The 13,997-nt window shown below is 35.4% G+C and overlaps 1 protein-coding gene and 1 long non-coding RNA gene across 3 annotated transcripts in view; both read left to right on the top strand.

The window, feature by feature from the left end:
• LOC124383105 overlaps positions 1-13,997 on the top strand; it is a 42,327-nt gene that overhangs the window by 21,606 nt on the left and 6,724 nt on the right. Inside the window, exons 1-2 of one of the 2 annotated variants that reach the window (XM_046845488.1) lie at positions 12,471-12,662; positions 13,210-13,485. The exons of the other annotated variant lie outside the window; for it this stretch is intronic. Of the exons in view, the coding sequence (XP_046701444.1) occupies positions 12,608-12,662; positions 13,210-13,485 (331 nt within the window). The 5' untranslated portion in view covers positions 12,471-12,607. Of the gene's footprint in view, positions 1-12,470; positions 12,663-13,209; positions 13,486-13,997 lie in introns of those variants that run through there. 2 annotated transcript variants of the gene reach the window in all.
• On the top strand, positions 7,446-8,427 carry LOC124383106. Its single transcript, XR_006925217.1, has 2 exons — positions 7,446-7,756; positions 7,891-8,427. It is a non-coding gene; the product is annotated as an uncharacterized LOC124383106 (long non-coding RNA).

Genomic DNA, 13,997 nt, shown 5'->3' on the forward strand with positions numbered 1-13,997 from the left:
CTGGTTGGTAGTTTTCTTTTATTTTGTCTCTCTGCCTCAGTCATGCATGCAGTGTTTAATTTCTCTAGCAACAGCTCATCACTCACATCCGATTGTTGTAGATATGGCTTGAGATCACTTCTGATGTAATCATTGTGCAGGCCAGTAAGGATTGTGTGCAGAAACATATTTTGCACCAAGACAGGATCATATTTTAGACTAGATTAAGCTTCCTGCGATGCAAACAGAATTTTCTGCCTCAAATCTAAAACACGAATCAAGAAGTTCTGAGGGTTTTTTTTACTGTCTTGTACTTCTGCCATGAGCTGTTTGTACAGTTCTGTCGCACCCCTTTCCTGGTAATGTGAGCGAAGTATCCTCCTTAATGTGGGCAGTGTCAAATTTGCTCTTCCCTCTAAGTAGTCTCTTGCTGGGACACCCTGGACAGTCTGATCATTCTGGCTAACTCCCTGCACTTCATGTTTTGATTCACTCTGTTTTGGATGCATTGACAGTTGTAACGCTAACTGGAGTGCTTCAATCTGTTTTTTCAATCTTTAGTGCTCTGACATTTGAGCTACATTGACTTCCTGTTGTCTAGGTTCTACTGGGTTCTGAAATATGGGCTGAATTTCAATAGACAGCTGAATTTTCAGCTTTAAGGTTAAGGAGGAAAGACATTCCCTGATCCTCCAGTTCATTTACCTCATCCCTTTTAACATGTCTTACAATGTGTGAAATCAGAAATGAACGACCTTTATCCAAAACATTCTCATGTTCAGTCCCAGATATCTTTAGAAAGTCACAAACTACAATCAGATTAGCACTACTGAGAGTATAAAGTGCCCCGATTATTTCGAGTTTCAAGTCCTCTAAAATGTTCATGTTGATGGTGGATATGTGGTCAATGTCAGTGTAATGCAAAATGTCTGTGGTGAGAAAAACTTGCAATTCTCCTGGTCACGGTGAGGGACCTCAGATAACATGCACTTTTTCTTTCTCCCCTGTTAGACTGCTGCACACTGTTGGCCTCCTGCATCAATGTGGTAGAGGTGAACAAGGAACATGGTATAGCGGATTCACAGTTTTCCAGACCCTGCTCCCGCTGCTCCTGTAGCTGGCATGCCGTGCTGTTCACCACCCGGGTAAGTATGACGAGATGGTTGTTAGGAGGTGACTTCCTCTGTTACAGGACACCAACCTCTCACTAACCATCCCAGCGGTGCCTCCAAATGTAATCCTCTGAAAAGAGAATTTTAATATTTTAATATAAAATAAGACACAAGCACATTTGATCTGCTTCCCTTTCTTGATCTGTAACAAGTGTGTTTAATTGAATACATATATATGAAAGAGGAATATCTGATGATATTGGAACATTGTTCTTTTCTCTTCATCAGACTAAACAAATAACCAAAGAAATATACATTAACATAGAACATCACATGCTTTATACCCCGTCTGTAAAATGCCTCACATTACTATATGAAAAGTATAAAGTATATGTGTGAAATTTGCCCCAGTTAATATATAACAAAACAAATATACTATATAAAGATGAATACCTCTGCATATGTGCAAACATCCAACACAGGCCTCAAAGATAGTAACATTCTCACTTTTATAACATTTCCATATATATAGTTTAACAAAAGAATGGTAACCCACATAAAGATTGATTACAAGATTGGTCCAAGATCTCACTTAATACATGAACACAAAAGCATAGAAACAGTTGTACTTTTAGTACTTTAGTTTAACATCTCAAAGACATCACATCTCTAACAACAATAAACTTGCTCACCCTTTCAGTTATCATATTGTTATAGTTATTGGGGCTTACCTGAAAAGAGAATTTTATGTTTTAATATAAAATAAGACACAAGCACATTTGATCTGCTTCCCTTTCTTGATCTGTAACAAGTGTGGGGGAAGGGATATTGAGTGTCTGTCCTTATTTCCCCAGGTTGCCCCCTACAGGAATAGTTCTAAATTACACATTTGCCTTAGATTCAATACATTTAGTACATTATAATGGACCATCATATTTCTTTTTCTGTCATTTATGACCACTACAGTACCACCACGAGGATAAGTCAGAAATTGGGGTTGTGGCTCAGTCCACCCTGCTAAATTGTCTAGCCAGGGGGTAGTATAAAAGGTGAGACAACAACGATTCATCCAGTCATGAGGAGCTTCCTCAGGGTCAGGTTTAGGATATTTTGTTCCAGAATTACCCATGATCCAATATAGGTACAACTGTTTGACAATGTTAAATACAAAGGTTGGAGGCCAGCGATCGAGACAGATAAGACGGTTAGATAAAATTTTGACGTCTTCGAGTTACTTATGACTATAAAGACGTTTTAGCGCGCTACTGTCTACGGTACAACCTTGACAACAAATTCTCTTACAACAGTGCCTACACTTTAAACGGTATGACAAGATACCAAATCAGCACGACATAAATACAGATATCAGCACACGAGGCAAGTGCCTACACTTTAAACGGTATGACAAGATACCAAATCAGCACCTACCCGAATACTGATATCCCGGATGAGCCCCCAAAACTGTAAGGAATTATCTCATCATCTGCCCACTGGACAGGATCACCTTCTGTCGAATAGACAGGATACCCCCGAATTCAGCCTTTCCTCTCGATCACTGCTCTCCTACAGTGTCTTGTTTCTTGCAAAGTCTCCACAAGGCCTTAAAGATCAGTCTCCTCCTCCTCTAGCATAGCAATGTTCTCCACATGTATTCAAACTGCAGGAGAAGGTGAGACTCCTGTTGTCTCTCACACTCCTAAAACACACCCATACCCAAGAGCATCACAGCTGCAAATTGAAAAAAGATCTACAGCAGTCATAGTTCAAACAAAAAAAACTTACCATTAGTATCTTTTCAAAATACTGTAACTTTAGTCTTATTTCACTGTTCCTGTACTGGAGGATGCATTCTGCTGTTCTTCACACGCGTGGTTGAAAAGAGTTTTAAACTTGCATGTTAATATTTCCGTATGCAATGAGTAATTTCTAATAATTAAGAATTTGGAACAAATAATCTCTTTTCATTTTGGTAACATAAAACTAATCATACAGCAAAAATATGAAAAGTCTTCATATATTACTAAAGCTGTGTAATGCAAGAGTTGTATCTGCTTACATTCGTTAGCTCATCTCACTTCTTGTTACTTTCATAAAGCAGGATCCCTGTCTCCTATACTGTTCCTCACCTGCTCTTTTAGATCAGTCTTCTCCTCCTCCAGTTGTGTGATGGTCTCCACAGCCTTCTGATGTTTTTCTTTTGCTTCTCACCAAAAGACCTGAACATACGTTTATTATAGGCTTATCGTCTTCATATACTGTACTTCTACAGACAATTTCAGACACTTGTATTAAATGACTGATGATTCATGAGCAGTTTTGGGCAAAGTTACTTTTAAAAGTGATGCATTACAATATTGAGTTACTCCCCAAAAAAGTAACGAATTACGTTACTTAGTAACTTTTTATGGAAAGTAATGCATTATATCACTTTTGCGCTTTTTTTGCTTTACTTGTATCTCTTTCAGGCTTTACACCTGTTACAGGTGTAACAGGTGTAATATGGATAATTGCCATTAAGAAATAAGTTATATTAGTGCAAAATAAATACATGTCTTAAACATTTAAAATGCTTAATAACTTCTTAGAGAAGTTATTAAGTATTTTTTTTATGCAAAATAATTTAACTGAAAAATAAATCACATTACTTTTTTAAAAAAGTAACTATGATATTAATGTGTAAATTTATAAAGTAAAGCGCTACTTTACTCGTTACTCCAGAAAAGTAATATTATTACGTAATGCACATTACTTGTAATGCGTTACCCCCAACACTGTTCATGAGAACACCCATAAACGTATTGCGGAGGAAAAGTATTGAACATCCACAATAGTATTCATGCTTACATTAGAAGGAAAGTTTACCTTCAGTCTCATTCATTTCTTTTTACTTGATCTTTAGATAAGTGTAAGCCTCCCACTGTCACTCATGCTCCTAAAACACACATGGAGCAGAAGAGCATAACATTTGAATACTTACTGTTTACATCTGCAAATGGTGAAAATCATAGCTTAAATGAAATTGCACTAATCTCAATAACTCTTTTCAACATTTTTTTATTCTTTATGCTGCTTTTGATCACATTCCTAAAACACACAAATAGCAAAATATGTTCAAATTTTATTTACATCTGCTATAGCCCACTCATTAATTAATAAAATCTAACTTGCTAAAACAATTAAATATGACTTATATGATCGAATCATAAAACAAACATTAAAAAGTTCTCAAATTATTTTTGCTCACACTCCTGAAACATTCACCTAGGGCAAAAGTCTAGGGCTTAATGTTCACACCTGTTAATTATAAATATATATTAAGTTAAATAAATAATTTTGATTTTGGTAAAATGATAATCATGCAGAATAAATATAAAAAAGAACACATATTGATCTACTCATACTTCTACAAGTCCAGGATCTCCTCCAGCTCCACCTATATAACCAAACCTTATGGATTGTAAGCAAACCATTGGTATTCTATGCCACAAATAAATATACCTTAAAAATAAAAGACAGTCTGATCTAGTGGCATAAAACTTCTTAGTAATGGACACAAGAGTATTTTCTGTGGAATATGCTACTTTAAAAGTTTAGACTGGTCAGACAGTAGGAAGTCAGACATTTGATTGTATACAACCATTTTAATAAACTTGTTTGTATCAAGCCTGATAAATTAGTCTGGAAAATAACAAAAAGCAACATGCTGTAATGCTGTAACAGATGAAATGTTTCACCGGCTAATTGGGTGCAGCTTCCCTAATAGTTTATTTCATTTCCATCGTATAATCACCATAGGATAAACAGAGATCAACCAGATACTCAGGATAATCAGATTATGAGGGAACAGTCAGTGAGTAGGACATGGACTGGAGTAGTTCCCAATATCGATTCTCTTGGTCGTCATTTCGCAATACGAGGAAAATTTACCTTAAACAATCTTAATGGCGAATTTTCACAGCTGCTCTGAGTTTTTTTAATGTGATATTTGTGATTACTAGGAAGAAGCTGAGCACGACCACATTTTCAGCGTTTAAAAAGGCGGAAGTTCACGCAAAAACGAAACCTAAAGAAAATGGCTGCCGGTGCATTCTCTCACACACATTATATATATATATATATATATATATATATATATATATATATATATATATATATATATATAATGTGTGTGTATATATGTCAACACATTCACTTTTAATAAGTGAATAATAAACTAATAAATATGTGTTGAGGCTCATCTATTTTTAATTAGAAATATAACAGCAAATTAAGCATTCATTATTATTTTCACCATTGAAGTTTTTGGGGGGAAATCCGACAAACAAGGGAAACCACCTTTCCCTATTGAAAGGCATTTCGTATAGGTTTATTAATATTTTCCCTCTTTTGTTATATTACCAGTATATAGAATATATAGTTTGAAATGTATTGTAAGTAAAAGGTTGAACTATATTATGGCACATGTTTCAGTCTGTTTCTTTCTTTGGTTTGTTAGGTTCTGTATATGTTAAAGTTGCGACTGGATCAACTCAGACTCTTCGTGTAAACGCTCAAAGAGATCTTAAATTCATTGAGTGGACACACAAAGGGAAATTGGTGGTTGAGTGGTACGGTGAAGGTGACCCTACGCAGTATCGATACAATGCAAAGCTAAACACAAACACTGGAGACCTCACTATTACAATGCAGAAGTTTAACACTGGTGAATATAAATGTCAATACCAATACAAGGATAAAGGCACTTTTGATGAGATTGTGTTACAAGTTGAAGTGATCGGTAAGTGACTCTTAATTTTTATATAAAAATGCTGTTGAATTGTCCTACATAAAGGTATGGATTAGTTTTTTATAACTGCATGGCTCTTTCAGGAGTAATTCGTGCACTCATTCTTACCCTTCTGTAGAGCTGTTTGGTGGATGTGCCATATTTTTCTAAATATACTTTAAAGAAAAAAAAAAATAGTATAATGTTTGAGGCAGTGATGTTTTCTATAAATACACTTAAAATAAAAAAAAAATTTAACTATAGTTTTGGCTGTTAGCAATTAATGACAGTTTGGCTGTTTTTCACCATGAGAGAGAGGACACAGGGCCAAGGACATTGTGTTTTGTGGTTTCTATTAAATTTTTTTTACAAAAGAGATAAACAAGAGGCTGTGAGGTTAAATTAATTTTTGTAGATGCTCAGCATAAGAGACCACTTCTTTTGTTGTAGTCGTCATAGTTGTAAAATGTAACTATAATAGTTATTTTATTCAGTAAAAAAAAAACAAGTAGTCAGAGTAGTGTCAAAGCACTTTGCAGTATAAAAGTTTTAAAGCACTTTGAGGTTATGTTGTTCCAGGTACACCATATTGCCAAAACTATTGGGTCACCCGACCTTTCCTGCTATATGTGATTTCTTTTCCAAACTGTTACTACAAAGCTGGAAGCTCTCAATTGTACTCTATTGTACCTGATTATCCTTAGATGTGCTTTAATAAAACTTTGCATTCACTTGAACTTGGAAACCCAAACTTGTTCCTCGTCTTGTCTCCTCAGATTCCTCGTTTTAATGCTAATTTCACCTCAGGTTTTTGCTTTTCCTGTGTTACGTCTCCCTGCTTTAGCTATGCTAACTGTAACGTCCACATTCAGTAAGTTAGATTTGGATACGGTCGACGTATCCGGTGCACTCGGCTTCATTTCTGCTCACTTTTCTGGCTCTTGCTGTATCCAAACCTTGAGGTTGTGTCCAAAGCCAAAGGATCGTCACGCTAGATTTGTGCTAATGCTAACTAACCCGTACACGCCTTGCACGTCTGGAGATTTTTCTGAGGAAAATGTTTTGCTTATTTGGGTTTTTTTAGTTCTGTTGCTTCAGTGCGCTCGATCTTCTTCCACATTTGAAGGATTGTTATGCTAGCATGGATGACTAGCGGCCTAGCATGTGAAATCTACTTCAATACCCCTGTGCACAAAGTGAGCTCCTTGAAGAAATGGTTTACATGCTTTGGAGAGGAAGATCTTGAGTGGCCTGCTGTAGAGCTCTGATATCATCCCTATTCATCTCAAAGGTCTCCTCACCTACATCAGTACCTGCCTTTTGTAATACCCTTGTGGCTGATGGAAACAAATATCCATAAGCACACTCTAATCTGGTGAAACATCTTCCCAGAAGAGTGGAGGAATTATAAGAGTAAGTTGGGAGTAAATGTGGAATGTAATGCTCAAAAATCAAATACCATACTTATGACCAGGTGACCCAATACAGGGTCCATCACAGCACAGTCCATCACAGTTTTATTCTTTACACTTTATATTTTCACATTTTTATACAATAGTTAATTGGGCTTTATTTATTATGTCCTGGTACATGGCCCAAAAGCACATGCCTTACAGTTGTTTTAATGAAAAGGTTTATACACATTTTTTTTTCTTTTCAGATCCTGTTTCTAAACCCAGAGTGACCTGTAAAAAGAATGTCACAAATATTACACTCAAGTGTACAATGGACTCTTCAGCACAAGCAAACTTTAAATGGAAAGGGCCTGATGGCTTCTCTCATGTTGGGGACAGTGTCCATATCACCAATCCGGAAACTAAAGACTTGTATTTCTGCACTGCAACAAATGAAGTGAGCGAAGAGACTGCAGAGTTTAAACTTACGGACTGCCCTGGTCAAGGTAATGTTTTTTTTTTTTTGTGTGTGTGTGTTTATTCCTAATGTGTAAATATAAAGTGTAAAGAATAAAACATGATGGACTGTGCTGCTTTAGGAAAATAATCTACAATGTTATTCTCCATATCACCAATACAGAAGCTGAAGACTTGTATTTCTGCACTGCAAAAATTGATTGAACGAAGACTATAGACTACTGTAATGCTCTCTACACTGGAATTAATCAATCACTCCTTAATCGGCTTCACTTGGTACAAAATGCGGCAACACGTCTTCTCTCTAACACCTCCAAACGCTCACACCTGATCACCCCTGTCCTCCACTCGCTTCACTGGCTTCCGGTGCGGCTATTAGGTCCTGCTGTTCGTGTTTAAGGCCATCAATGGTCTGGCCCAACAGTCTACCAACCAGCCAGAACTCTCCGTTCCTCTGAACACACCTCTCTGGTCACTCCCAAGTTCAAATATAAAAAGTTTGGAGGCTGAATGTTTTTAAATCGCAGTTGAAAACACATTTTTTTCATACAAGCTTTTAACACGTAGCCTCTGATTCGACTGCTATTTTATGTACACCGTGTTATATTTTATTGTCTATTGATGGTTTTACTGGAAAGCGCCTTGTGCTCCTTTTGGTTGTTGTAAGCCGCTCTATAAATAAAATTTGATTGATTGAAGAGACTGCAGACTTATGGACTGCCCCAGTTTCGTGTGTGTGTGTGTGTGTGTGTGTGTGTGTGTGTGTGTGTGTGTGTGTGTGTGAAAAAAATAAAGGGAACACTTAAATAACACACACAATGTAACTCTAAGTCAGTCACACGTCTTTGAAATCAAACTGCCCACTTAGGAAGCAACATTAATTGACACTCAATTTCAAATGCTGTTGTGCAAATGGAATAGACTACATGTGGAAATTATAGGAAATTAGCAAGACACCCCCAATAAAGGAGTGGTTCTGCAGGTGGTGACCACAGACCACTTCTCAGTTCCTATGATTTCTGGCTGATGTTTTGGTCACTTTTGAATGCTGGCGGTGCTTTCACTCTAGCGGTAGCATGTGTGACTCGTGAGCATCAGGTTGCACAGTCAGCTCGCTCGTGACATAGTGAAGGATTCAATTAAAACAGTGCAAACAAACACTAAATCTAAAAGCAGCTAATAACAGCAGTAGTAAACAATTACATTTTTACTCACTCCTGTGGTTTTCAGCGAATGATTATGCATTTGTACAAATACTAAATAAATAAATATATATATATATATATATATATATATATATATATATATATATATATATATATATATATATATATATATATGTAATAATTTTTTTTAATCAAGCCTGTTAGCTTGCTGTGTTTCTCCATTCCATTCTTCTATTCCTTTTTATAGCATTTGTCAACTACAACTACAACCTGTTAAAACAGTTAAATCTGAAAATGTGATTTACTGCAGCTTTAAGTTTAAATTATTTTCAATGTTTGTATATTTAATTTATGCATATATCATTTAATTAATATACAAAATGAAATTAATTACATATTCTAGATGCATATCTTCACAAATGAACAAAATGTATATATTTTTTTAAACAAAAATTGTCAAAACGATGTTAGATTTAATATAGGTTTTTTAAAGCATTTGACAACCATGCTTTAAAAAACCTGTATTAAATCTAACATCGTTTTGACAATTTTTGTCAAAACGACAAAAATGCCATCTGCAAAATACAATGTAAATGTTGATTTACACAAATTGCTTCACCTTGCATACACTTTTTTTTTTTTCCTTACAGAAAGAAACAACCCATCATGAGTGAATTAGTTCAATGGAGAAATCCCCCATGCACTCTTCAACAAGCAGCCACTATAAGCGTTAAAATGTTAAAATTAACAACGGGTAAACTCAATATATGGCTTTCGCATTTTTTAAGCACACTTTTATACATTAACAGGGTTTTATATGGTTATAATAAGCAAAACATCTAATTAAAAATATTAATTTTAAACGATTAATCGGAAATAAATAAGCAATCGTCCAAATAATCGCTTATCAAAATAATTGTTGGTTGCAGCCCTGTGTATGAGTGTGCTCTGGAGGCCTGGAGAGGAATAGTCAGAGACTGCTATAAGCATGGGAGTCCTCTGGTGGTGTGGGAAAAGTGTCCATGATGTAATAGATATAACAAAAATAAAGTTGTGATGTGCAAAATGTAAATTAAAAAAAAATGCAAATAATCCAATGATTTGCTAATCTCATAAACCAATATTTTATTTACAACAGAACAAAGAAAACATAAAATCTTTAAACTGTGGAAATATACCACTTTAAGGAATAAATAAGGGAATATTTAATTTGATTGCTGCAGTAGGTTTAAAAGAAATTGTGATTAGGGAAAAAGAAAAAAAATGTCTCAAGGAATATTTTGCAACTACTAGGTTAATTAGCAACAGGTCAGGACCATGACTGTGTTTAAATAAAAGAGTGTCTTGGAAGAAAGGTTTGGCAGAGATTCTCCAATCTGCAAAAAAGTTCTTTTAGAACTTTTAGTTCCTCAACATAAATTGCAAAAAATTTAATATCTCATTAACTACAGTACATATCACAAGTATCTGGAGAAATCTCTTTTAGACTAAAGAAAAAATCCATCTTATCAGCACTCAGTTCAAAAGTCTGCATCTCTAATAGTATGGGGGTATAATAGTGCCTATGTAATGAACAGTTTGAACATCTGTAAGGGCACTATAAATGCTGAAAGGTATATACAGGTTTTATAACAACATATTTTTTCCTCCAAAAGATTCTACTTCAGCGAAGACCCTGCATATTTCAGCAAGACAATGCCTTCAGTCCACTTATATTAAAAGGAGCTGCTTAATGACAGTTGTTTCTGTTTGCATTTTTTAGCTCATCGCACTCTCTGTACTTTCATAACACGGGTTTCAAATGTCAGTCTTCTCCTTCTCTAGCATAGCAATGTTTTCCACATTTATATAAACTGCAGGAGAAGGTGAGACTCCTGTCTCTCACGCTCCTAAAACACACACATAGAGAAGAATAAAAAAAATCTACAGAAGTCATAGCTCAGACAAATAAATGTACTATTAGTATCTTTGCACAATGCTGTAACTTTACTCTTATTTTACTGCTTCTGTACTGGAGGATGATTTTAGCATTCTGATGTTCTTCAAACTCCTAAAGCACACACAGGTTCCCTGTCTCCTATACTGTTCCTTACATGGTCTTCACCTGCTCTTTCATATCAGTCTTCTCCTCCTCCAACTGTGCGATGGTCTTCTGATGTTTTTCTTTTGCTTCTCCCAAAAAGACCTGAAAGAACATTTATTATAGGCTTATCATCTTCATATACTTCTACACACAATTTCAGACACTTGTATTAAATGACTGATCATTCATGAGAACACCCATAAATGTATTGTGGAGGAAATGTATTGCACATTCACAATAGTATTTATGCTTACATTAGAAGGAAAGTTTACCTTTAGTCTCCTTCATTTCTTTTTACTTGATCTTTAGATAATTGTGAGCCTCCCACTGTCACTCATGCTGCTAAGACACACATGGAGCAGAAGAGCATCACATTTGAATACTTACTGTTCACATCTGCAAATGGTGAAAAAAATGCTAAAGCAATCATAGCTTAAATGAAATCGCACTAATCTCAATAACTCTTTTCAACATTTTTACTTTTTTTTGCTGCTGTACTCAGGAGGATGTTGTGGACTCCTGCTTTTGATCACATTCCTAAAACACACACAGAGCAGAATATATTCAAATTCTGGTGCTTAATTTTTATTTACAGCTGCCATAGCCCACTCATATTTATTAATAAAATCTAACTTGATAAGACAAATAAATATTACTTATATTGATCTAATCATAAAACAGAAACATTAAAATGTCCACATATTATTTTTGCTCACACTCCTGAAGCACTCAACTGGGGCAAAAGTCTAGGGCTTACATCTGTTCTTACATGTTTACACCTGTTAATGAATTAAATCTATTAAGTTAAGTCAATAATTTTGATTTTGGTAAAATGATAATCATGCAGCATAAATATGAAAAGAACACATATTGATCTACTCATACTTCTAAGAGTCCAGGATCTCCTCCAGCTCCACCTATATAACCAAACCTTATGGATAGGAAGCAAAACATTGGTATTCTATGCCACAAATTCCAAAACTCATGAAGATGGCAAAAAAGACAGTCTGATCTAGTGGCATAAAACATCTTAGTGATGGCTACAAGAGAAGTCTCTGTAGAATATGCTGCTTAAAAAGTTTAGACTGGTCAGACAGTAGGCAGTCAGACATGTGACTGTAGACAACCATTTTCATTAACTTGTTTGTATCAAGCCTGACAAAATGTCTGGAAAACAACAAACAGCAACATGCTTTAACAGCTGAAATGTTTCACCGGCCATTTAGTTGCAGCTTCCCTAATAGTTTATTTCATTTCCATTGTATAATCACCATAGGATAAACAGAGATCAATCAGATAATTAGGATAATCAGATGTTAGGGAAACAGTGTCAGTGATAAGGACATGGATATGAGTGGGTGTTGGCTCTATCAGTCTCCAGTCCTGTAGATGGCGATAATACACAGTTTTTTTTAATTGATCGTCTAAGCACAAAAGAAGAAGAAATTATTACGTCACAGTGGCAGCAGTTCATAAAATCGATTCTCTCGGTCGTCTTTCCGCAATACTAGAAACATTCACCTTATACCAGCTTCACAGCTGACTGCAGCTCTGAGTTGTTTTGATGTATTTGTGATTACTAAGCACGTCCACAAGTTTACACCCTTTCTCGGAAACGAAACCTAAAGAAAATGGCTGCCGGTGCATTCTCTCTTGTCTTAGTATTTTTATTCATTTGTAGTGCAAGTAAGTTAAAACTGCCATATATAAACACATTCACTTTCAATAAGTTATTTCAAGCTACAGTGAGTAATTTGGACTAGGGTTAAGAAAAACATGATTATTTCCGGTGTTAGGAGTTTTGGGTGGGTACTGTCACTACTCGATCCGTACAGGCAACACTGTCGGTTCCGAGATTGTGTGAAATGACGTCACTTCCTGTCTGAAGCATGTCGAAACGATTTACATCAGTTTCGGATATTAACGCATTTTTCAACTCATAGATTTGATCATTGTTTTAAAATATATGTTGAAGCGTCTCATCTATTTTTAATTAGAAATATAACATAAAATTAAGCATTTATTGTTTGCGTCTTTTGGGGGAAATCCGACAAACAAGGGAACCCACCTTTCCCTATTGAAAGGCATTTTGTATGGGTTTTTGTAATACTTTCCCCCTTTTACTATTTTAACAGTATATACAATATGCATTTTGAGTTTATGTTTTGTAAGTTAAAATTCTGAACTATATTTTGGCACACATTTCATTCTGTTTCTTTCTTTGATTTGTTAGGTTCTGAGAAATTTGCGACTGGATCAACTCAGACTCTTAGTGTAAACGCTGAAAGAGCTCTTAAATTCATTGAGTGGAAACACAAAGGGAACTTGGTGGTTGAGTGGTACGGTGAAGGTGACCCTACGCAGTATCGATACAATGCAAAGCTAAACACAAACACTGGAGACCTCACTTTTAAAATGCTGAAGGTTAACAGCGGTGAATATAAATGTCAATACCAATACAAGGATAAAGGCACTTTTGATGAAAAAGTATTTCAAGTTGAAGTAATCGGTAAGTGACTCTTAGTTTGTGTCTTAGTTTAATATAAAAATGCTGTTGAATTCTCCTACATAAAGGTATGGATTAGTTTTCTGTAACTAATAGCATGGCTCTGTCAGGAGTAATTCATGCACTCCTTCTTAACTTTCTGTAGAGCTGATTGGTGGACTTGCCATATTTCTGAACCTACTTTGGAAAAAAAAAAATAATATTTAAGCAAGTGATAGTTTTGGCTGTTAGCAATTTATGACAGTCTGAATGTTATTCACCATGGGAGAGCGCATGGACATTGTTGTAAAATGAACAGTTAATATTGTGTTTTTCAGTATGGGAAAAAAAAAACAACCAAAAAAAAACCAAAAACATTTACCGTAATTTCCGGACTATTAAGCGCAACCAAATATAAGCCGCACCCACTGAATTTTACAAAGATTTTTATTTTGAACATAAATATGCCGCACCTGTCTATAAGCCTACATTGAAACTAATGAATTTTACACAGGCTTTAACGAAAGACTTGTATC

The sequence above is a fragment of the Silurus meridionalis genome, chromosome 3 (genome assembly GCF_014805685.1).
Source record: "Silurus meridionalis isolate SWU-2019-XX chromosome 3, ASM1480568v1, whole genome shotgun sequence".
In the NCBI taxonomy this organism is placed as follows: domain Eukaryota; kingdom Metazoa; phylum Chordata; class Actinopteri; order Siluriformes; family Siluridae; genus Silurus; species Silurus meridionalis.